This window comes from Ptychodera flava, chromosome 5, assembly GCF_041260155.1.
Source record: "Ptychodera flava strain L36383 chromosome 5, AS_Pfla_20210202, whole genome shotgun sequence".
Taxonomy (NCBI): domain Eukaryota; kingdom Metazoa; phylum Hemichordata; class Enteropneusta; family Ptychoderidae; genus Ptychodera; species Ptychodera flava.
The window spans coordinates 11544361-11567959 of NC_091932.1; the positions used below are offsets into that span (position 1 = coordinate 11544361).

Below are 23599 nucleotides of genomic sequence, written 5' to 3' on the forward strand. Positions count from 1 at the left end.
CAAATCTACGCACCGAATCTAAAAGTCGTACTACTACTCCTCAAACGTATTAAGCTTATATTTCTCCTGAAAACTGAAGTTTGTGCCCATCCGAATTATGAACCACCATAGATTCTACCTGAATTGGGTATGGGAAGGGCCAAAGTTATTTTAATTGCTCGTCTCATGGCCTACGTGACAATACCGGGTCACACACGATCAACAAAGCGTACATTGATGATACGTCAAATAAGGTCACCGGCTGTTTCTGGAGGGGTCGTCTGGTCTCGATGATCAACATGCGGGACTGATTCAACGGTGTGATTTCTCACCAGGCGACGTAAGTTATTCCGTACCAAACGGCATTATTATCGATGTTGGGAGCTTTTCACGATATTTCTGCCTGAGCTGAAACGTTTGCGAGACTTGTTTAGAAGGTATGTCTTTTAATATACCAGAGTTGTATGTTACGTGCACCCCCTGGCGTGCTCCACCTCCCACCGCAGCCGTAGCCGGCAGCACATCCCTGCCACAGGTGCCTGGACTCAGTGGAATTGCCAGTGTTGTATACTCTGTGTATACTCTATGTATACCACACTGGCAATTCCAGATACCTGTGATCCCTGCCCTGCAAGTTAGTTTAGAAACACATCCGGCCTGAACAGCGGACGACAATATCGCCGCAAAATCGCCGCAAACTGAAAAAGGGCCTCTTGATGATTCTCAGATATATCATATGAATATTATGCTTCGTATAAATGAGTTGCAGTTCAATACGAGGAATGGCATATTTTTATCGGCTGCTGTTCCCAAGAAGGTGCAGCTGAAGATGGAACGATTGACTTCAATTCGGTGACCTTCCATGTAACCTTTCCACTTTCCACTGGTTGAAATGTAGATATATGTCATCGTCAACGTATCGTACATTTCTATAAAGGTTGTATTTTTCTGTTGTTACAGTTTGTTCTCGCATGACAGCCGTGCGCCCACACAGAACTTGACGGGGAGCAAACCATCGATTTGGCCTGAAACGACGTTCTGCACCCCGTCTATTAGTTATGCATAGTTTACTACCATAATGGAAGATGCGCTTGGCACCTTTTTGCTGAAATGCAAACGATCGGCTGTTCCAATTACACGGTTTCCTCCCAACAACGCCACTGCCGTCGACCACTGTCAACCTAATACTACATATTTACGACATCACGTGGCTATAGAATGACAGAAATCTTTGTATATAGGAATTGGAATGTATCTGTTGCATATGTCGCAGCGATGTCTGTCTGTGTGTCTGTCTGTCTTTGTGCTCGATATCTCAAAAACGGCTGATCAGATCAGAATCAAATCCGGTACATAGATTAAGTTTGCAAATGGCAAGAACTGATTAGTTTTTGGTGGGTGTGGCTTGGTTTCTTTTTGCTCATTTGCATAATTAATGATTTTAGAAAAAAACGACTGCACACAATTTGATGAGATTTGCTACAAATGTTGATCACACCAAGATATATCAGCTGTGAAAGAGATTAAGGGGTGACATAAAAGATAATGGATAATTTGCATATTTAATGAACTTTCCTTATTAGGTATATATATCTGATTTGACTCGATAAAAATTGACAAAACGTGGTATGTATATTGAAGATACTATGATTTAACATTATTGAAAGTCATTAAGCATTTTTACTTCATCAAACTCTTAATTTGCATATTTAATGAACTTTTGAAATTAGGGATATTTATTTGAATTGACTTGACCAAAATTGATGAAACTTGCTATATACATTGAAGATACTATGATATAACATTGTTGAAAGTCATTAAGCAGGTTTACTTCGGTCAAATATTTATTTGCATATCCAATAAACTTTCCTAATTAGCTATATAAATCTGAATGGACTTTACCAAAATTGATGAAACTTACTATCTTTTTTTGTGTGTTCTGGTGTCAATAATTTGTTTGCTGTTATATCTCTTGCCCTTGAAAATGATAATATTAAGATATGTTTCCTCTTGTGTCGATTGGGACTTCATATGAAAATTCGAATGTCGGATGTGTTTATTGATTTTGCAATGAATTCGACTAGTTCATGCTGTATTCCGTAAAAGATCATGAAAATGCCGTCTCTGAATCTGTACCACAATATTCATTATTATTGAAGCTTCGACAAAGGTCAGGAGGTCAAAGATTCAGCAAAGCTGGGCAGTAAAGCTTTCCCTAAGGTTGGTTCATCAAAGCTTCAACAAATAGGCAAACCTTGGTTGAAGGTTATCTTCAAATAATCTTGGTACGCAAATTCGTTTTCGAAGCTCGGGCATGAAGCTTCGTCTGAGTTTTGAACAAGCTTGACCGAAGGGTGCTGCAAATCGCATGTGTAGGCTGAGATAAGCAGACTGGTCGCATCGTCAACCCAATTATTGCCATTGAATGTAGTGTTCCATATGGCAGCCATGACGAAAGAAATTGAATATTAGTTGTTGTTTCTTATATGTTACAAATACCTGTCGCTTGAGGGTGTCGCGGCTCTGAAGCGGCTCAGTCCGTCCACATAGCGAGTCGCGGATAGAGTTAATCCCTACACCGTCTCAAATTTGAAACGTTTCAGAAGAACTTCGGAGCGTCCACACACAACTGTGTAAGTAGCGGACCAGAGCCATTTCAGAGGCGTTTTAAACAGGAACTTTCCCCTATAAAAGCCGGATTATAGTAAATCTATGCGAATGTCAAAAAGTCACGCTACTGATCGGACGTGCCGTGTTTGATCCAAGAATCCCATAATTTTTGCCATGTATGAGGCGTTTGTCATTGAATCTTGCATATGATGTCTGTGAATATATAGGCACTAAACTTGAGTAGAAAACAAACTGAAAAAATGCTCTGTTTTTTAGGTCGGTGAACGCATATGTTTCAAAATGTGTTCCCTGTACCACCATTTGACCCCTCTTTGCATAAGTTACGAAATTGCCCATCATGGTTATTCAAATTTATCATACGGTCAAAGCGATGCTATGAAACTTCCCGCCCAGTGTATGCAAATGGATGCATCATTTACTCCGATTAGTCAGAGCATGAAGAAAAGGAGACCAACTGATAGAGAAAACAGTGAAAAAACTCAATAATATTTATAACGTCTTGTCCCCCTGTGATTACAGCTGTGTCTCGCCGTGGTTTAATCCGTTCTATACGCTAAGCACAAACAAACAAGATATGAACGATGTGACTTAGATAAATGTTTAAGGATTGATTTTAAAATTGCGATGACAATATAGATTTATTACATTCAAGGTTGACATAACACTTGTGGGTTTTTTATTACATTTATGGTTACCATTCATTTACAATCATGGTTGACGTTTTTAGTACATTAATGGTTGATTTTGTTACTTTCATAGGCGATATTACACTTGTGGGTGCATTTTATCGCAATTATGGTTGATATTACATTAATGGATATTATTACATTTTATTGAGGTTACATCGTATACTCAAACAACGTATTTACCAGGTAATTCATCATTAGAACCTAACTGACGCGCAAATTTATCCGGCACTGAGAGGGAAACTCTTCCTCCTCCCACTCACCGAAGATTCTGCATCTCGGCGCGCAAGACTGTACGGGAACGATGATAGATTACATTCATCCTAAAACGTTGGCTTTGGCGACAACAATCTTTTCTACGTGTAGAATATTTCGGGCAATTTCTCAATGATGCCCAAAGACTGTATAACATTACATTTGTCTGTAAAGATTGGTAACATGCTTGTGTATTGTAGATCGTTTCTGTTGGTGCATAATCTGTCTTTCAATGAATTATTTCATAGCTTTTGGGCGTCTTTTCAGGAAAGTACTAATAATGCAAAATGTATCAACGTAAGATTATTTTACGTATACAGAGTAATCAAGTCGTCAACTCAGGATACCAAAGTTTATGCGTGTGTGTGTGAGAGAGAGAATTATTGTTACCGTAGACGATTGCACTTTCCCACGTCGGTCTGGATGGGTAGGCCTGATTAACAAACTGGCCTCATCTCATCATCCGAATTTGACGTAGTTTCGGTGGATGCATTCTCCGTGGACTAACTTAACCAATGTGTTCTAGTGATGATGAACTCTCTCTCTCTCTCTCTCTCTCTCTCTCTCTCTCTCTCTCTCTCTCTCTCTCTCTCTCTCTCTCTCTCTCTCTCTCTCTCATAGTAATATTTGACAATAAAACTTCAAGAGAAGGACCATGTCACGTGACGTGTGCGTGATCGGAGCAGGAGTGGTGGGACTTGCGTCGGCTGTTAACATCTTAGAGCACATTCCTGATGTAAGGGTAACCATAATCGCAGACAAGTTTTCACCAAACACAACTGCTGATGGCGCTGCAGGTGTTTGGATGCTGTATAATCTTGGAAACACACCTGAATATCTACAAAGGTATGACTGTGTTACGTGTGGTGGCCTACCTTGAAAATAACTCTGAAATAAGGCCCCCTCTGATAGATCTGTTCAATACTAAAACTTTACATTATTATACTTACCAATTAAAGCTACATTGTTGTTGTTACTTTGATGTATTTTCATTTCCAAATGCGCGTTCTACCTTTAAAAACATTTTGAAACTGCAAGACATCACTACTTGCCAGACTTTTCGTTGTCTATCACCGTCAGTTGTGAGCGCGACTGCTTTCGCTGCCCTCACGCCCGGCTAGATCGCAGTATGTTACGAAAAACGAGAATGGTGAGGAAATCTAAGCTTACTAACAGAGGATTGTTGGATTGTGATTTACAAAATCAATTTTTAAGGTCTACGAGTATTGTCACCTATGTCCGAACACAACGACGACAGCCCGGCAGGAGGCCGAACGCAGCATTAATGTTCGACCTGTAATTCGAGAACGGAGCAAAAATGAGAACTAGAGATCAGAATAATTGTACGCGTCGGGTGGAAAATTTTGCTGTATACTGTACTAGATGTAAGTATATTTCGTTTTTTTTTCAAGGCGCTGGGCAGAGACTACATTTCATCATCTTGAGACGCTGTTGAAGACAGAAGAATCGTCCATAGCTGGAGTTACTGCGCTGCCCATGTTTGGAATCTCCGATGACCCAATGAAGGTAGCATTTGTTTGATTCCCTAAGAAAATATGAGTTTTACATACATATTCATTGGTCGTTATCAAGGCTGTTAGCCATGTGTACAACACGGTACAAAAAGAACCCCATATTTTAGTAACATCTTAAAAACGATGATGATGATGATGATGATGATGATGATGATGATGATTATGATGATTATGATGATTATGATGATGATGATAACGACATTGATGATGATTCTTCTCTTTATACCTTTTTGACAGCTTGATCTATAAAAAGATTTCATACTGATTTCAATCGAAAACAATACCGTGTTTAAACAAAGCCGCTTTGATCAAAAATATCAAAGCAAATTTTTCAGCACTGTACGCGTTGATATCCTGTTATTTTTATCTACACGTCTTACGCTATCATCTTTGAATTGCAGCTCAAATTCTGAAAATAATGCCGTCGATCATCGCACTTTGTGTAACTGAATGTTTTCGCACATGAGTGAGCATTGAAAGGGTGACATTTTTATCCAGCCCCTGACATTGTCGATTGTTTCGTCTCCATAGCAGGAACACTGGTCGAAGATTGTGTACGGTTACAAACAAGTCCCGACAGGGGAAATGGTAAAGCTATTTCCATACGCACAAAGAAAGTAAGAGCTTTAACATACCTTACATCTAGCAGAATGTGCTGGTAATATAAATATACAGAATGTATTGAACGTATTTTTAATGATTGCAGTAAAATACGACACAAATTCCGATCTCCTAATAATAGTTAAACAGTGTGATCAAATTTCGAGTTTGAAAGGCATTCACCTGCAATTGCAACTCATCGATGAGCCACGCGAAATAGTAATATCACAACAGCTATGTGATGTCACTAATATTCCACGATAAAGCATCGCTGACAGACTTGGTTATTTATTCAAATACACGGTGATGTTTTGGTTTTCCGAATTGCTGAACAGGTTTCGCTCAAGCCTTTCGCTACAATCAAGGCAGGAGAGAATAGTGTAAGACAATCTATGTTGTCGCTCTGTCGTGGCACTGGCACAAACTACATGCCACAGTGGGATTGCAATTAAAAGCTGTTTGGTAATATCGCAAGGACACTTTTGAAACATCTTTTTTCCTGACGATAATATCCACTTATAAATATTTAAGTGACCGAGCAGCCTAGGTATTTAATCATATTCAAAGGTTGTCACATATCCCTTGAACTCTAAATGCCGCGTTTCAAACCCGTCGTGATGACAAATGATACTTCTCCGAGAAGCTTCTCCTTAACGTGTGACGTAGTGTCTTATTAGAGAGTATTTTCTGTGACTAATGGGGTCAATCAAATGTGGATATTAAAAAACTCCAAAGAATTGTTACATATTTTACAAAATAACAAAAACATGTACAGTTCAATCAACACAATTGATTTTTCAACGTTGTACACAACCATCCCACAAAACAAACTTAAAGACAGGCTATCATCTCTCGTAAAGAAAGCCTTCTTTTACAAGAATGGTAGTCGTAGGTATGAATACATTGCCCTCAAGCGCAACTTGGGCTATTTCACCAACAACAGCGATGCCAAACTCAAATACAGTGATGTTGAAGTGATTCAAATGCTATATTTCCTAATTGACAACATGTTTATCAAGTTTGCTGGCATGACATTCAGGCAAACCATAGGCATTCCCATGGGCACAAACTGCGCCCCACTTCTTGCAGACTTAGAAGCAGAGTTCATGCAATCACTTCAGAATTCTGGGTGTAAAACGATTGCCAAGCGATTTAACAACTTCCACAGATATATTGATGATCTCATCAGTTTAAACAATCCTGGTATATCCACACCACATCTACCCAGATGATTAAGAAATAAAACTAACAACTGAAAGTGTGGACTCGGCATCATACCTAGTAGACGTATTTTTTGAAATTATACAAAATACACCATATACTAAGCTGTATGACAAAAGAGACGATTTCAATTTTGAAATCATAAACTTTCCCTTTTTGTCAAGCAATATACTATCATCTCCAGCTTATGGTGTGTATATATTTCACTACTCCTTAGATACAGTAGAGCATGCAATTCATATGAAGACTTTCGAGTTAGACACAGCCGATTAGCTTAAAAGTTAGTTAGGCAAGGATTCTCAGAAAGTAGATTAGTGAAATCATTTAAGAAGTTCTACGGTAGATACGGAGATGTTGTATCAAAATATGACCTGTCTATTTCTCGAATGATGAGTGACAGCATACCAAATTTTGACTCACAAGAGTAATTTGGTGAATTCACTAAATAACAATGGATTTGTCGCTTTGGGTCAATTTTGACGGGTGCAGCTAGCTGGCAGGGTATACGCTTACCCATTCCGGACACATGGTACCACCACTATTTCGTGGTTCAAGATGACCCCATTGCCTTTGTCATTTTCGATATATTCCTTGGACCTGGTAATTTTCATAGTTACCTTGAATGATAATGATTATTGGACCTGATTTGATGTCTATTACATGTAAGTGATCATTTTCTGTCTTACCTAAAGTCGCCGCAACGATAGTTATTAAAGACAACCACAAACCACGAAATCACTGTGTATGTGAATTGTCAAAACTTGTATGTATAATCGTATTCTGGTTATTTTTTATTCAGATTTGGAACATTCCACATTACACTTCTTTGTGAATGTAGAATGTACCTACCTTGGCTCATGAGGAGGTAATACCATAATTGATATTTTTTCCAGAAAATGCTCAAAAAATTGGAATGGCGATTTGGATGACTCAAGCTGAGCGAATAATTATTTAATTTGAGGTCAATAATATAAGGTTAAGAAATACGCGTCGGATATCCCATACAAGCCTAATTCCACCCACTTACCTTTAACCTTTCCCATTTTCTAGTTGCTTCATTCTGCTGTGCATGAACTTAAAAAGTATTATCATTCTACAAGTACGTATACGCTTTGATTGTTTAGAAGAAACATGATTGTCGACAATGTAGTACTATTATTCACTGTTGGGGAACACAAAACTAAATACATGTAGAAGACTGCATGATGATATCCCAGCGATGAATACCATTGCTCGTCTAAAGCTAAAATCACCCTCAACTTTTCCCTCAACTTTCTCAGATTCAAGGAACGTGGAGGAAAATTGATCAACGAGAGAATTTTGGAGTTTCAAGAGGTAAAGTGTAAAATATATATTCTCTCTTATCAATATGCGACGTTTGAAGTTATTTTACCGTATGTGCGTCGTTAATATTTTGTAATTTTACTTTATACACAGCTGACAGGCCGGTATGACGTCATCGTAAACTGTACTGGAGTAGATGCGAGGTTATTGGTTGCTGACAACAGCGTACAGCCAATCAGAGGACAACTTAAGCGGGTCAGTGCTCAATCTCAACAAAATTATTTTCCAACGCGCATATTTTAACAAAGATTAATACGTCAAAGTCGCTGGCTTTGGTCGCTCTTTGTCATTTGTCTATTATTCATCAAGCCAATAATTTTGGCCAAAACTCAACCTCGCTGTCACGCGAACAGAGAGACCTACAGTGAAAGGTTCAGTCATATGAGGGCGCTGTAGTTGAATCCCAGACCAGGAGCAAACTCACGCAAACGAATCGTTCAGTTCACATAATAACGTGGCAACATATTTCTATATTCTGACAGAAGTACATCTTGACCAACGGTTGCTTATCGCACACTGCAAATTTCATCGCAGATTGAATCAAGCTTTTTACTTGAGAATTATATCTTGTGCGATCAATAAAATTGATATTTGAGCTCATTGTAGACCATAATCAGAATAACAACTTTATTCAAATTACACAAACATTGATAAAGCGACACACGAAGGCAATATGGATAAAGCGTACAATATAGCCTATCTACAGTTCGGATATAAATTATGAATAAATGAAACTACATTACATGAATTCCTGATTTTACTTTGATATTATTTTTCATATTATATTCACCATTTCATTATTTTTTTACCTTATTACTGTCGATCAAACAGGTAACGGCACCTTGGATCAAACACGCTGTTTTTGATTTTACAAGTCAGTGCTATATCATACCATGGTAAGTTTAAAATATTCAAAGTGTCAAAAAAACAAACATTATTGTTTAGACGAATGTTTGTCGATTATATTAAAACAGACAGGGAAAATTTTGGCGAATATGTAGGAAAACCCATGATACCTTAAGAAGGAATTGGTAATTATGATTTGCATTTGCGTTGTACTGTGCAGTGCAGCATTAAATGATGTCACTTTGCCCTTACAAATTGGTATATGCCAAAATATGATAAACAAGGTGTGCCAGCCACGTTTTTTTTTTTTTTGATAAATTTGGCATCTGTTGCACTGGCGCTCTTTTTTACGGAAACCAACGAGAGATGGTAATAGATTGGTTTAGTACGAGTTATCAAAGTACAGTAATTTTGGATTTAAAACATAAAATTGATTACGATCGGAACTAATTTAGGAGAAAAGGATATTGTAGTTGTGGCGGTATAATCAGCAAATTGAAGCTCATCGCAATTCATTTGTTTCTGTGTGTTCTTTGTTATATAGCAAGGGCACCTAACAATTTTTGATATATTAGAAAAATTAAACGATCCTATTTTCCCGACATTGTTCAAATCGTGTTATCGGTAGTCATCATCGCATTTCATTCACAAACATCTCTTGAAGGGGAGCGCGAGATTGTAGAAACATTTCTCAGATTTTTAAAAGAACCTCCAACAAGGTCAAAAAAGTACAAATACCTCTTTAAATTCAAAATACATTTGAAGTCTCCCTTTCCCATATATATATATATATATATATATATATATATATATATATATATATATATATACTCCCTTTCCCGTATATACTCCCTTTCCCATATATATATATATATATATATATATATATATATATATATATATATATATATATATATATATATATATATATATATATATATTGATATGTTTGGTCTACGGACGCGGTGAATGGCTGTACATACATTGTAAAACACTTGTTCTGTTTAGTTTAAAAAAACAAAACTGATGACCAGGAACAAATTGGACACTAGGTTACTTTCTCTCACCGGTCAAAAAAATGCACACGATGAATGTATGCAAAAAATAGGTCCAGCATAGTTGTTAAATGCGATGCTCTCTGAAAGAGTGTATATGCGCTGCAAAGAGAGGCAAAAAGGCGGGCAGCTTGTTTGATAGGGAGCTTCGAACCCCGTCCTGGCTCAGAACATTTAAAAATATTGTATACACTTTGGAGTAATTTTATGGATTCTTATAACTTGAAAGATTGGAAAGACAGTTTTGTTTATAAAATGTGATGATGAAAATAACCATAGAGATATAGGCTATAGTCACGAATAACTGAATACCAGATTAAATCTTTCCAAACGGGCTGAAAGAATTGATAATAAAGGATAATTCACATACGACATAACAAGTACTTCAGTCCATAGACTCTAGAAAACGTCTTCTACTGCCAAGTCAGACCGTAGCTATAGGGTAGAGATTTGTAGATACTGCAAACACTAGCTACATTCTGCAGACAAGATATTACGGCTTAGTAATTGACAGTAGGTGGAACAGTCTTGAAATGTTGTCGGTAAACTTTCATTGATAGCCTGTCTATGTGAACGGTGGTCGGCTAGTAAAAGAACACGCTGGTATGCCACGTAAATAATATAAGATATCAAAAAAACATCTTATTCGCCTTTGACCTGTTAATGTGAGTCTCACAAAAAATGATCTATATCTTGAGAACATGACATAGAATGGCTTTTGTTGACTCAAGCCAGAGAGGGAGTATGTTTTTCAGCTAATACCCCGTAGCCAGACAAATATGTGCATGCTGTTCCACTTCATGTTACAGAAGTTACTCTCGAGTGCCTATTTTAGTATCTGTGTATAATAAGTGCAAAACTGCGAATGTTTTTGTTAAACTTATTTTTGGATACTTTGTGATCAATATCGGACCATTATGATACTTCCAATCAGCAGCATTATTTTTGTCCCCCTTTTCAGTGCCAAAGTATTGTCGGGTCTATAAAATTTTTCAAGGCGCCCCCTTAATCTTCAGCTCTCCCCAAGGAGGTGTTTATTCACGCAACCTCACTTAAAATGCGTCAGATCGATGTGAATGAGTTCAAAGAATGTAGTTTGGTATAATTAAAAACATTTTCTTGGTATATATTTCCATAGCTGCAATCCTTGACCTCAGATTATAGCATTAATGTTCGTTGACATTAGTATGGACTGCACCATGTGTTATTTCTCTGTTGTCCTTTGAAAGTATTATGCAGTCAATAAATTTGTTTTCAGACAAAGCTGATAATCAAAGAACTACACATTAATTTTCTAATGCCCGAGGTAGAAAAACAGACATTTTAGTATGACTGCCGTAGGCAGTAATGCAATAGGCATCGGGTGCCTCATAGATAGATACATGGATAGATAGATAAAGAACACCCAATAGTGTCCGTAAACATTTTAAACTCGAGAACCCCTGCACGACGGTTGCTGACAGTTTGTCACAACTGGGCTCGAGGTATGAAGACGGGGATTTGTTCAAATCAAGTTGATCCGATGAATGTAACCGGAATTATAGATTTTTAAATGATTATTTTGTGTTTTTTTGTTGACCTTTTTCTGCCAAGTCACATGACTCTTTTGGACTATACCATTACGAAAATAACGCCACTTTAAAGATGGGTTGGTAAGCGCCATTTGGAGGGATTTAACGTAAAAGTAGGCCAAGAATTATAGAAATGGGGATAAGACTCATACTTTGTTTAGGAACAAAAAATATTTTCTCATTTAAGACTTTTATTGATCATGAAAATCGATCACACTAGACTAAATATCATATGATGTTCGGATGATAGAATGCACATGATCAATGCTTAAAGCTCGATTTTAAAATGGTACAGGCCAAGGCAGATCATGAATAATAAGGATTTCCGAATGTCAAGGTCACACACCTAGCAAATTTTGAGAAGAAGATTTTTAAAGTATTATTTTTCTGATTTTCTATGAACTTTGACCTGTCCTATACCTATGCAGCTAAGTTATGGCAATAGCTCGTTCTGGCTTATGTGTCTATTGAACGATAACCAGTGGGGAACCAAATTGCACACCGAAATTTTGGGGATGCCCCTTGAATTTTGACCTTTGCATCATCCCGCACTTCATTAAATATGTACATATGTAATTATGGACCACCGGAAAAAGCTAGACGTCTGCTTTTGGTATGTAGCCTAGGAGTAGGTAAGGGAACAAAGGTTTTTGAGAAAATGTCAACCACTTCCTTACCTAGTTAATAATGCGCATATCTAATTCTGGGCTAGTCAATGGAGCTAGGGGTATTATTTATGGTACATAAGGATAACTATGAAACACAATTTTTTTTTAAATGTCACATGACTTCTATGACCTTTAATGTCAAATATACATCTATGTCCATAACTCAGTAACCCAAAGTGCTATACCCTTCATATTTGGTATGATCGGAGACCTTATGATGCCACTTCCTGTACCTCATTAATTATGCGCATATCTAGTTATGGGCAAGCCAATAAGGCTAAAGATCTGATTTTTTGTATATAGGGACAACTATGGGATACAATTTTTTGACAAAGTGTCACGTGCCCTCGATGACCTTTGACCTAAATTGTGCATATCTGTCCATAACTCAGTAGCCCCAAGCACTACACCCTGCATATTTAGTATGATGGGACACCTTATGACACCACATCCTGCACCTAAATAATTATGTGCATATCTAATTCTTGGGAAGCAAATAGAGCCAGAGGTCTGGGACACCACATTCTGCACCTCATTAATTATGTACATATGTAATTCTTGGGAAGCGAATAGAGCCAGAGGTCTGATTTTTGGTATATAGGGATAACTATGGGATACAATTTTTGACAAAATGTCATGAGACCTTGATGACCTTTGACCTTAAAGTTTATTCCTATAAATAAAGAACCACAAGTGCCACAACCTTCATATTTGGTATAATGGGACACCTTATGACACAACATCCTCTACCTCATTAATTATGCACAAGTCTAACTTTGAGCTAGCCAATAGAGCAAGAGGTCTGTTTTTGGTACACAGGGATAACCATAGGATAAAATGTTTTTGACAAAATGTCATTTGACTTCGATGACGTTTTACCTCAATTATACATATATGTCTGTAACTCAGTAACCACAAGTGCTACACCCTTCATATTTGGTATGATGGGAGACCTTATGAAGCAACTGAACCGAGCGCGATCAATAAGCCACAGCACTGCTGCGTAATCACAGCTATAAGTAGATGTGACCATGTTCGTGTGTTTTCATATCCAGAGACCTTGTGTTTAAAAATAAGAGTCGTCAAATGCAAATACAGGACCTGGGTACTTGAGAGTGTTGGAATTTGGTTGTACCTGGACAATAAATAGGCATGAGTAAGGTTTTTGGATTGGCCTGGTTCTCACATTATGTCAGATCACTTTGTTGTAAATCGTGGTTACATTTACGCAATAAATGCACCTTCAATCACAGGCAGTCATGCTTCAGCGACTTTGGCGCTATTTTTTGCTTTTGGTAATTCGTTTCCTGTCTGTAGAAGAAATCAAATAAAGAGGACAAGCAATGAGAGGGTATTCTTTTCTGAATTCTAAATTTGTCACTATCTCTTAAAATGAATAGTTATCGGGAAACGTGTACTTGTTAATGTACATTGTCTAGTATCTCAACCAAGCAAGTATAATTCATCGATTGCAAAATCTACGCATGCGCATTCAACTACGCCATATTAGGGAGCGTTCAGTTTTTACGGCCGGGGGGGGGCCGGCAAAATCCTGTCACCGGTGTTCAAAAAAATATAGACCCCCCCTGCATTTTTTGTGAAAAAAATGATGACCCCCCTTTGTCAGACGAAAAAAATTGATGACCCCCCCCCCTGAAAAATAACCAAAACCCATATGTCAAATTTACCCGCATGGTTTGGATTTGAACTCCGGTACGCGGCGCACTTTATTCGTGTAGCAGAGATGCCAGTGCACAAACTTCTCAGCCACATCCATTGAAACGTCTGTTAATTAGGACGACTGTAAGGCAATTTTTAACTTCATTTCCATAGACAACTCATGTCCATGGACATTGTATAAAGTAAACTTTATCGGAGTGGTTCGCCAAAGGCAGCCCTCCGGTTAAGAGGGTCATGGGCCATTACGTAAAGTCAACTTTATTCTAGTGGGCCACCAAAGGTGGCACGCGGTAAAGAGGGTCGATCATGGCTATTGCATAAAGTAGACTTTACTGGACAGGGCCGCTGAAGGCGCGCGGCCATTACCATTATTCAGTGCGTGATCCCAGGGGTCCCTCAAAAATGTTTCTAATACAAGCCGTGGCTTCAATTGGGAATTTTACGGTAAGATTGCCGTGGGGTATTACATAAAGTCAATTTATTGTAGTGGGCCGCTGAGGCGGCCCGCCGGTAAAGAGGGTCAATCATGGCCATTGCATGAAGTAAACCTAATTGGAGTGGGCCACCAAAGGCGTCTGCCCGTTAAGAGAGTCATGGGTAATACATAATGTATATTTATTGTAGTGGGCCGCCGAAGGCGGCCCGCCGGTAAAGAGGGTCGATCATGGCCATGGCATAAAGTGAACTTTATTGTTGGTATTATGTTTTTGAAAATGTGGTGACCCCCCTTTCCTACCAGTGAAAAAGCGATGACCCCCCCTTTGCGGATTCCAAAATTATGATGACCCCCCTGGATTTTGCCGGCCCCCCCCCCCGCCGTAATAACTGAACGGTACCTTACTACATCTTGTTTGAACTGGCCCATTACTGGTCCGTATTGATGCTATATATTTTTATGTTCTTTTTTCAAGTTTTCATTGTGTCTTGGTGATTTCCTTTCACAATACAATTATTGCATCAAACAGAGTATAAGTCAATATGATGTTGTTTCTAATTGCATCATTTTCATTTTTTTTCGGATCATCTAACCAGTTTTTGTTTTCACCTGTTAATGCACAAAGTGCCGATAATATCGTACTTGGGGGTACTACCCAGCATGGAGACTGGAACAAGAAACCAAATGAAGATGACAGCGAAAAAATCCTCCAAAACGCTCATGCTATCTATCCCAGTCTAAAGGTATGTCACTGTGTCTGATAACCATCTTGCCTATGCATGAACTGCACACTATATCAACAGAACAGATATTGAAAATAAGTATTAGAAATATATGTGATAATATGTTTATAGATGTTATATTTTAAAGGTACTTTATTCTAAGATGTTGGACATATTCAAATCTGTTTATTTCTAAATTAGCCTAAGGTGTGTGACATTGCTTGTCACACGTTGCCGGCACAAATTCAATGCAATTGTTTATCGGAATGAAACATATTTTTTGAATAGATCTGTGTTCCATTATCATAAGTCGGAATACTGGAATTGATTAAAAGTGTATTGTGCCAAGCATGACAAGTCGAGCCATAGTTATTAAACATAAAATTGAGGCCCTTAAATATTATCAAATCTAACATTGAAAACAGCAAAAAACTCACAAATTGTCGATGTCACACAACGCTCGGAAGTAAACGTATATTGAACCATTGACATAGCACGTAGAAGTTATCTTGAGCTGGGAGCACGCTTTTACGCATTCATACCAAAAAGAAGACATTTTCTAACATCATGTAATATCAACAGAAGGAGAACGACCACGGATTAAATGTTTACCGGAGCATTAAATATACATATGTCACATTTAAGGCCCTATCCAACATGGCAACACTTTATCCCTTGATATTTTTGTTTCATCAGAATGCAACTATTGAGCATGATTGGGTTGGATTGAGACCAGGGAGGCCTAGTGTACGACTTGAAACAGAAATCAGGAAAGTAGGCGGCAAAGAGGCAAAGGTGAGTCTGCTAGAAGATGACTTGTGCCTTAAGAGGTGGGTGACTACCCAAAATCAAAATTACACTGATCATCTCTCTCTCTCTCTCTCTCTCTCTCTCTCTCCCCCCCCTCTCTCTCTCTCTCTCTCTCTCTCTCTCTCTCTCTCAGAATCTATAAAAGACAGTATCGTCTGCACGACATCGGCTAATGCCGACAGGAATTTGAAGAAATTTTGTTCGCTTCATTTATTATTGCAGCTTGAGGATAGAACCCCAAAAATGTAATTTTTTATGGTTTCCATCATGTCACAACATCGGTGTTAACAAACTCACATTCTTTTACACGGAATTTCAAAACATTTACGACAACGTTCGAAAATAGACTTATTTGTACTTATTGCAATAGACCTGTAAGGGACTGGACATAAATTACAGGGGGGGGTGGGCCGGTGTTTTTCGAAAAACCGCTGCGTAAAAAATAGTGACCCTTCAAAAGTTCATGCACAAAAATTAGTGACCCTCCCCCTTATCCGTGCATGAAAATAAGTGACCCTCCCCTGTTACTCAATACCCCCCAAAACAACCTGCAATGTGTTAAAGACCCCCTTCTGACTTGCTATACTTTTTAAGTCGCCCTCCCGAAAGGAAGGCAAAATGTGGCCGATATAACGCGTTGTCCAAGAAATATCAAATCATATGTGTGTGGATAATTCATGTAAATGTACTTTGCTTGAAGTGGCAGGTAAAAAGTGCATATCTGTACAAAAAATGTAATTTTTAGATTTTATCGATAATGTTGATTCACTATACATGTAGTCGACTATAAGAAAACTACGAACTGTGTATTTTCCAGTATAAAACTAGCTATATCTGTTCATATACAGATGTTTTATAACTGATATAGATATACTTGATTAGCATGGGTTGTTTACAAGTGCACATGTGAACAAGATATTTGATTTTGGAATTTCTGTCAAAATGTTGATCCACTATACATGGGAGTCTATGACAAAACTATACATGGGAGTCTATGACAACACTGTCAAAAAATTTTCAGAATTAAAAATTTGCACTATTTGTGCATATATGGACCCTCAATAATTGACATAATTGTGCTTGATTAGAAGAGGGTGGTAAAATGTGCATCTGTGTACAATAACTTTGTTTTTGGAATTTCGCTAAAATGTTGATCCACTATACATGGAGTCTATGACAAAACTGTAAAAAAAAATTTTCAGAATTAAAAATATGCACTATTTGTGTATATATGACCCTGAATAATTGACATAATTGTGCTTGATTAGAAGAGGGTGGTAACACGTGCATCTGTGTACAATAACTTTGTTTTTGGAATTTCACATGAAATGTGGATCCATTATACATTGTAGTCTATGAAGAAACTATGAATAATTTTTTTTAAATACAAAACTTGGCAAATCTGTGTATTTATGTATGCTTGATTATTGATATTTATGTTCTTGATTAGACTAGAGTGGTTACAAGTCCATGTGTGTGTAAGAAATTTGATTTTGGAATTTCACCGAAATGTTGATTCACTATACATGGCAGTCTATGGTGAAACCCTATGAATATTTTTTTCCAATACAAAAATAGGAAAATCTGTGCATTTATGTACACTTGATTATTGGTACTAATGTTCATGATAGACTAGAGTGGTTTCAAGTCAATGGTTGTGCAAGAAATTTGATTTTGGCATATCACTTAAATGTCGATTCACTATACATGGCAGTCTATGATGAAACTATGAATAATTTTTTTCCAATAAAAAATAGGAAATCTGTGCATTTATGTACACTTGATTATTGGTATTAATGTTCATGATTAGACTAGAGTAGTTTCAAGTCAATGGGTGTGCAAGAAATTTGATTTTGGAATTTCACTGAAATGTCCATTCACTATACATGGCAGTCTATGATGAAACTATGAATAACTTTTTTCCAATACAAAACTTGGTAAACCTGTGCATTTATGTACACCTAATTATTAGTATTAATATTCATGATTAGACTAGAGTGGTTTCAAGTCAATGGTTGTGCAAGAAATTTGATTTTGGAATTTCACCAAAATGTTGATTCACTATACATTGTAGGCTATGAGGAAACTACAAATAACTCATAGGTTATCTGATCCTAAATTGTTATTCAAAAGTTGTTCGACCTGAAGCTTCCAGTTGTTATTGATGACACTATGCACTATTCTGAACAGTTTTTATTCTGTCAATGTCCCCCAAAAATTAAAAAATGTACATACAGCAACATGAATATTTGACACCGACCTATACCCAATGTATTGTCAATGAGAGAATGATGTCAAATAAGTAATCTCCCAAATTGTTATTGAAAGAGTTATTATAGGGGACAGTTAGCACAATAGTGTTGAATAAGTAGAAATCATGACAACTTAAATCAATGTGGCTGCTTGGATCATCAATACATTGTTTATTATACCTGAAATTTGCGCCCGAAGGGCGCGCCGAAAATGGTAATGGCAGAAAATGAAAGTGCCAGGAGGTATTTTTTCTTTTTCAGTATTCCATAACGTGCACATGCAATTTCAGCTTTGATGCATGAAAAAAGGTGACCCTCCCCATAGGCTTGCACAAAATTTTATGACCCTTCAAAAATGCTTGCGCGAAAAATGGCGACCCACCCCCAAAAAACACCGGCCCACCCCCCCCTGTAATTTGTGTCCAGTCCCTAACTTCACTTAGAATCAGTCCTGTACGAAGTTTTCAAATGCGAATTCATCGAAGCGTCCCTTCATATACCTCATGAAATTTGATAATTTGGGTCATGGCAGGGCGTTATGGTGTGATTGTAGTTTCTATGACGCAGCTTTCCCCCCGTCTTTCGGGAGCACCTGCTTCATTTAATTTCAATAAGCCGCGATAATAATTGATATTCGAAAATTCAATGTTCGCGTTTTTCCAGCCCAACCATGAAACAAGCAGTACCGAATAATGCTATTTCGTAGTACATAATTGTCACTTTTTTGGGCCAATGAATAATGTCCATTATAATTACTCAACGTTAATTAGCTTACTCAATCAAATAGCAATCGATGCGCTTTGCATAAATGCATACATTTATTATGAAAATTTACACTTAAATGTTTCATATAGCATATTTATTAACTTGAGTCAGTTAATTAGCTTAGGATTTAACTGAGTGATATCTTGTTTGTTCCTGTCATCTAGATTGTTCATAATTACGGCCATGGTGGCAGTGGAATTACACTTCACTGGGGATGTGCACAAGATACAACAGCGCTTGTGGCAGAGTTACTTGGGGAGAAAGTAAACTTCAGGAAACAGCCGCCGTCAAAGTTATAAAATTTGCACAAGTCTTTCAAAAACATACCGAATTACAGGGTTTTAACGATGGCAAAAGCTGTCTACTGGATCTGTGACGGTCACCTATCTTGTGGATGAAATCCAGAGAAATGCAATACTGACCAGTTTTAGACACATTTTCTGAAAAACCTTGTGATAAACCAAAGGTAGAAATATTTAATGTAATAACTAAGTAAGTTAATAAATAAATTACTAAATAAATGATGCAAACAAAAACCAAGTTAACTAATGACAAACACACATAAAGAGAAGCACGATTCGGTATTTATTTTGTGTGTATGTTGGACAAAAATGTAACAAATAAACACACATACATACATGCAAACGAATAAGAGCAAGACTCCCCAGTGATCGGATCATAACTCAGTGTAATGCATGAGAAACGGTGTGCATGTGACATTGGTCAAATAATAGATCAAACCAGGTCAAGGTAATAAACAGTACACATAGCCGACAATATGCTAATATATGCAAAATGCAAAGGTTTCACAAGCTGTTGTCCAAATTTCAGTCCAAGCGAAAAGCTTTTATCCCATTTTCAGTCCAAGCGTAAAACTTCCATGTTTGCCTTCTCCAGATTTACAGAAATAACTATGCACCTACTGTGTCAACATACGGACTTACATACAAACTGTCAGATCTAAGTGTGCATAAAAATTTGATAAATGACATAATGTTCTTAATTTTAATAGGTATGTTGCAACTCATGAGGACAAAAAATTTGACTTAAGAATTTCACAAAAATGTTCATCAACTATACATGGGAGTCTATGATAAAATTGTGAAGAACTTTTTTCCAAAAAAAAACTTGCTATACATGTGCACATACAGACGTTGAATACTTAACATAATTGTACTTGATTAGAATATGATGGTTAAAGGTGCATATTATGTGTACAAGAAATCTGATTTAGGAATTTCACTAAAAATGTTCATCCACTCTACATGGGAGTCTATGAGGAAACTATGAATTTTTTTTCCAATACAAAATAGGTAAATCTGTGTATTTATGTACTCTCCATTGTTAATATTAATTACTTGATTAGACTAGGGTGGTAACAAATGGATGTGTTTGCCAGAAATGTGATTTTGGATTTTCACCGAAATGCAGATTCACTGTACATGGGAGTTTATGAGGAAACTATGAATAATTTTTTCAAATACAAAAATAGGTAAATCTGTGTATTTATGTACTCTCGATTATTATTGTTAATGTACTTGATTAGACTAGGGTATTTACAAAGGGATATGTGTGCGAGAAATTGGATTTTAGAATTTCACCAAAATGTTGATTCACCATATATGGTAGTCTATGTACTTGTAGTGTTGTAAGTAATAACACTGGTTTCATGGAAATTGTGTTGTATCTTCTTCCTTAGTAGAATATAAACTGTTTGCTAGAAAACTACACGCAATCATCCAAAGAAATGTTTCACGATAGCATATGTTCAATGCAGAAATGCTGTTTTTTCTACACACATCTTCACTGTCACCTCCTGTGGTACATTAATGTTGTGGTTGACAGTACCTAACTGGGATATGCATCTGTTTGTCAACATCGACAGTGAAAGAGTCTGTGAAAATGGGGGAATAACAAGTTGTACAACAGTCGCTATATCTAAATGTGTTCTTACTGTTACTCGGACTAACCATAGGTTTTGAACGTTCCAGTGCCATTCAAAGGATCGTACAATGTCCCTTTTGCAGTGTATATTGCAATTGCATTTGAGACAGGTTAAAATTATGAAAGTCCAAACAAGCACATGTTTACAAGGATACTACTGCAAAAAGAGTCCAAGACTCTCAGTATCTCAGAGAAAGCCCGTGGATATCGGGTTGTATTCATTTTAATGAGTTTTAGCAAGTAAGAAATACAGCACTTCATGTAAAGACAAGAAAGTGAGAATCCTCTGATGTTTTTTTGGCTTTTTCTTAGATTTGTACATGTAACTGCATACTATTCTGAAATTGTATCACTAGGAAAGTGTAAGAACATTGAATAGGAAAGTGATCTAAAACATCTGACATGTCAACTCTGAAGTCATTCACATATTGAATAATAGGCGTACTGAGTAATGCACCATTATCAGTGCAACAGGTGAAATTTCCGTGTGCATCACCTTCCAATCCTCCATTAACGAATGCACGTGTTGTCTACAACGAATTCAATTAATGAATACCCAAGATTATTCGTTACTTGATCTCGAGATTCAATTGGTGTATTAAAGTCATCAATCTCATATGCGTGTTGATTAACATTGTCTTCCTCGACTAGTTCTGCACTTGTGAAAATAAGTCTGCTTTATTCTCACCAGTGAACAACAAGTGTGGCTGATCTCACCAATGAGGGTCGAGTCTGGTTGATTCTCACCAGTGAATGATGAGTATGATACATTCTCAATGTGAAAATAGCCATTCTGACCGTGTCAGTGAGTATCAACAGCCTCAACAGTGAGAATGGTTATCATGCATGATTCTCACCAAGGAGTGCATCTCTTTCTGCCCACCAATGAGAATAGAAAAATTCTCACAGATTGCAATAAGCGTAACAAGAGATTCTTACGTATATTTAGGGATGAGAAGATTTCCCTTATGCTATCATAAACAAAAAGTACAGTTTGATAAGTATATTGCTTATAAACATCAAGAATTGCCAGCTCACGAAAGAATGGTGGTTTGTGCTCAAATCTGTTGGAGTTTGTAGGAGTACTACTATTAGTTTTTGGGTAAGATATATCGGCTTAAGGTAAGTGGTGTAAGTATTCCCCCAAACTTCTAACGAATAAGATATGTGCGGTAGAATGAAACAGTTATAGAGCAGTATATATCAATATTGGTTGAGGGACAATGTGCTTAATCTTATATAGATATAAACAATAAATGAAAATATACTCAGAGAAATTATCAAGTTGAGACAGCTGCCAGTCTCCTGGTAATCTTGTGAAAGTGCCCTTTGTGAACAGATCAAGTTCTCCCAAGGCAAAGACACCACTACTTTATTGGATTTGAATTCAATTTTGATTGGTTACTTCTCTAATACTGGTTTGATTGACATCAGTCTTTGTATTCTGATTGGTTCCTCCGATCTGATTGAGTTTCCGTTCTCTATGATGACTCCCTAGCCATAACAATTTTCAATATATTCACAATCTTCTCTGATATGTGCAATCAAATAATTATATTGCATTTGAATAAATTATGGTCAAGTCACAGAGAAACATTGAGTGTTTGTCTCCACAAGCAATGCCTGTGAAAGTGGCTTTGCAATACTTTGCCTGTTCCAGACCTCTTAACACCTGTGTTACATTTTTGAGCTGTTTTCATTTCTGCTTTCTTCTGGAAAATATTAACAGTATAAAGAGGCTAAATAAAGTTTACTATAAATATAATAATAATAATAATAATCTTTATTACCCTTAATCATAATAATATTACAATTCAATGATGAATATAAATATATCCTATAGTTGCTCACAAGACATTTAAAAAGATTGTCATTATTGTCATCTATTGATCAAAGTTCAGTTCCTCCATAAAAGCGGTGGATTCACATTCATAACTTTGATGCTGGCTGTTCCTGGAAGTTTACTTCCTCCCCAAGTAGCTCTGCCACAAAGGCTGTTGTATCTTGTGCACATCCCCAGTGAAATGTGATCCCACTGCCGCCATGGCCATAGTTATGAACAATCTGTAAGATAAAAAGTATGTGTTCAAGCCATCACAAACTGTCAATTTCACTTTATTCTTCAAGTTTTTGTTCACATAGAGAGTGATAAGCTACATGTTCAATGCTTTCTGCCATAAAACCATAAGTTTTTGGATGTGGCACTGCTGCCACTTTGCACATGGGCACAGAGTATAAGTAAATTTTCACAATCACATGTGTTCTGAATCTTTACAAAGATATAGAGGCACATTTTAGAAAGAAACTTGCTTAAAAGGATTATAATAAAATTCAATGGATTACAAAAACTGTCAAGGTGGGAATAAGGTAAGTACACGAGAAGAATAATAAGCTAAGGACATCTCATACAAAAAATACCCTTTTAAAATGCTCCTCAGAACAGATTCTTGGATTCAAATTTTTACAATATTCTGCTTGTCTGTTGCTTATGAGAACTTTTTTGAAACTTGTGGAATAAATAAAGTTTTCACCTTCTTTTTGTTTTCTAAATCCCAAAATTTAATATTTTCCCATCAAGTTCCATAAGGTTAATAAGCAT

At 37.0% G+C, this 23599-nt stretch overlaps 2 protein-coding genes across 8 annotated transcripts in view; one reads left to right on the forward strand and one right to left on the reverse strand.

The window, feature by feature from the left end:
* The first annotated feature begins 226 nt into the window (after positions 1-226).
* LOC139133013 (D-aspartate oxidase-like) lies at positions 227-21616 on the forward strand. 4 transcript variants are annotated; one of them, XM_070699390.1, is made up of 11 exons: positions 227-319; positions 4173-4397; positions 4964-5078; positions 5618-5703; positions 7707-7772; positions 8188-8242; positions 8345-8446; positions 9083-9147; positions 15133-15250; positions 15926-16024; positions 19221-21616. In XM_070699390.1, the coding sequence occupies exons 2-11, from the start codon at positions 4207-4209 to the stop codon at positions 19353-19355; spliced, it is 1032 nt and encodes a 343-aa protein (XP_070555491.1). In that variant the 5' UTR covers positions 227-319; positions 4173-4206; the 3' UTR covers positions 19356-21616. The 4 variants fall into 4 exon arrangements, with proteins under 4 accessions (XP_070555491.1, XP_070555490.1, XP_070555492.1 ...); XM_070699389.1 differs by having other exon boundaries at positions 237-416; XM_070699391.1 differs by having other exon boundaries at positions 245-416; positions 5621-5703.
* Positions 19619-23599, reverse strand: part of LOC139133015 (D-aspartate oxidase-like) — a 46702-nt gene continuing 42721 nt past the window's right edge. For all 4 annotated transcript variants that reach the window (XM_070699395.1, XM_070699394.1, XM_070699393.1 and 1 more), the window contains exon 11: positions 19619-23064. In XM_070699395.1, coding sequence (XP_070555496.1) covers positions 22930-23064 — 135 coding nt within the window. In that variant the 3' untranslated portion in view covers positions 19619-22929. The remainder of the gene's footprint in view (positions 23065-23599) is intronic.

Excerpts from the sequence above, each read along its gene's own strand:
- LOC139133013 (XM_070699390.1), top strand. The coding sequence starts at position 4,207 with ATGTCACGTGACGTGTGCGTGATCGGAGCAGGAGTGGTGGGACTTGCG. Across the intron at positions 7,773-8,187 it reads CTACCTTGGCTCATGAGGAG|ATTCAAGGAACGTGGAGGAA; the intron begins GTAATACCATAA and ends CAACTTTCTCAG. Across the intron at positions 8,447-9,082 it reads TCAGAGGACAACTTAAGCGG|GTAACGGCACCTTGGATCAA; the intron begins GTCAGTGCTCAA and ends TCGATCAAACAG.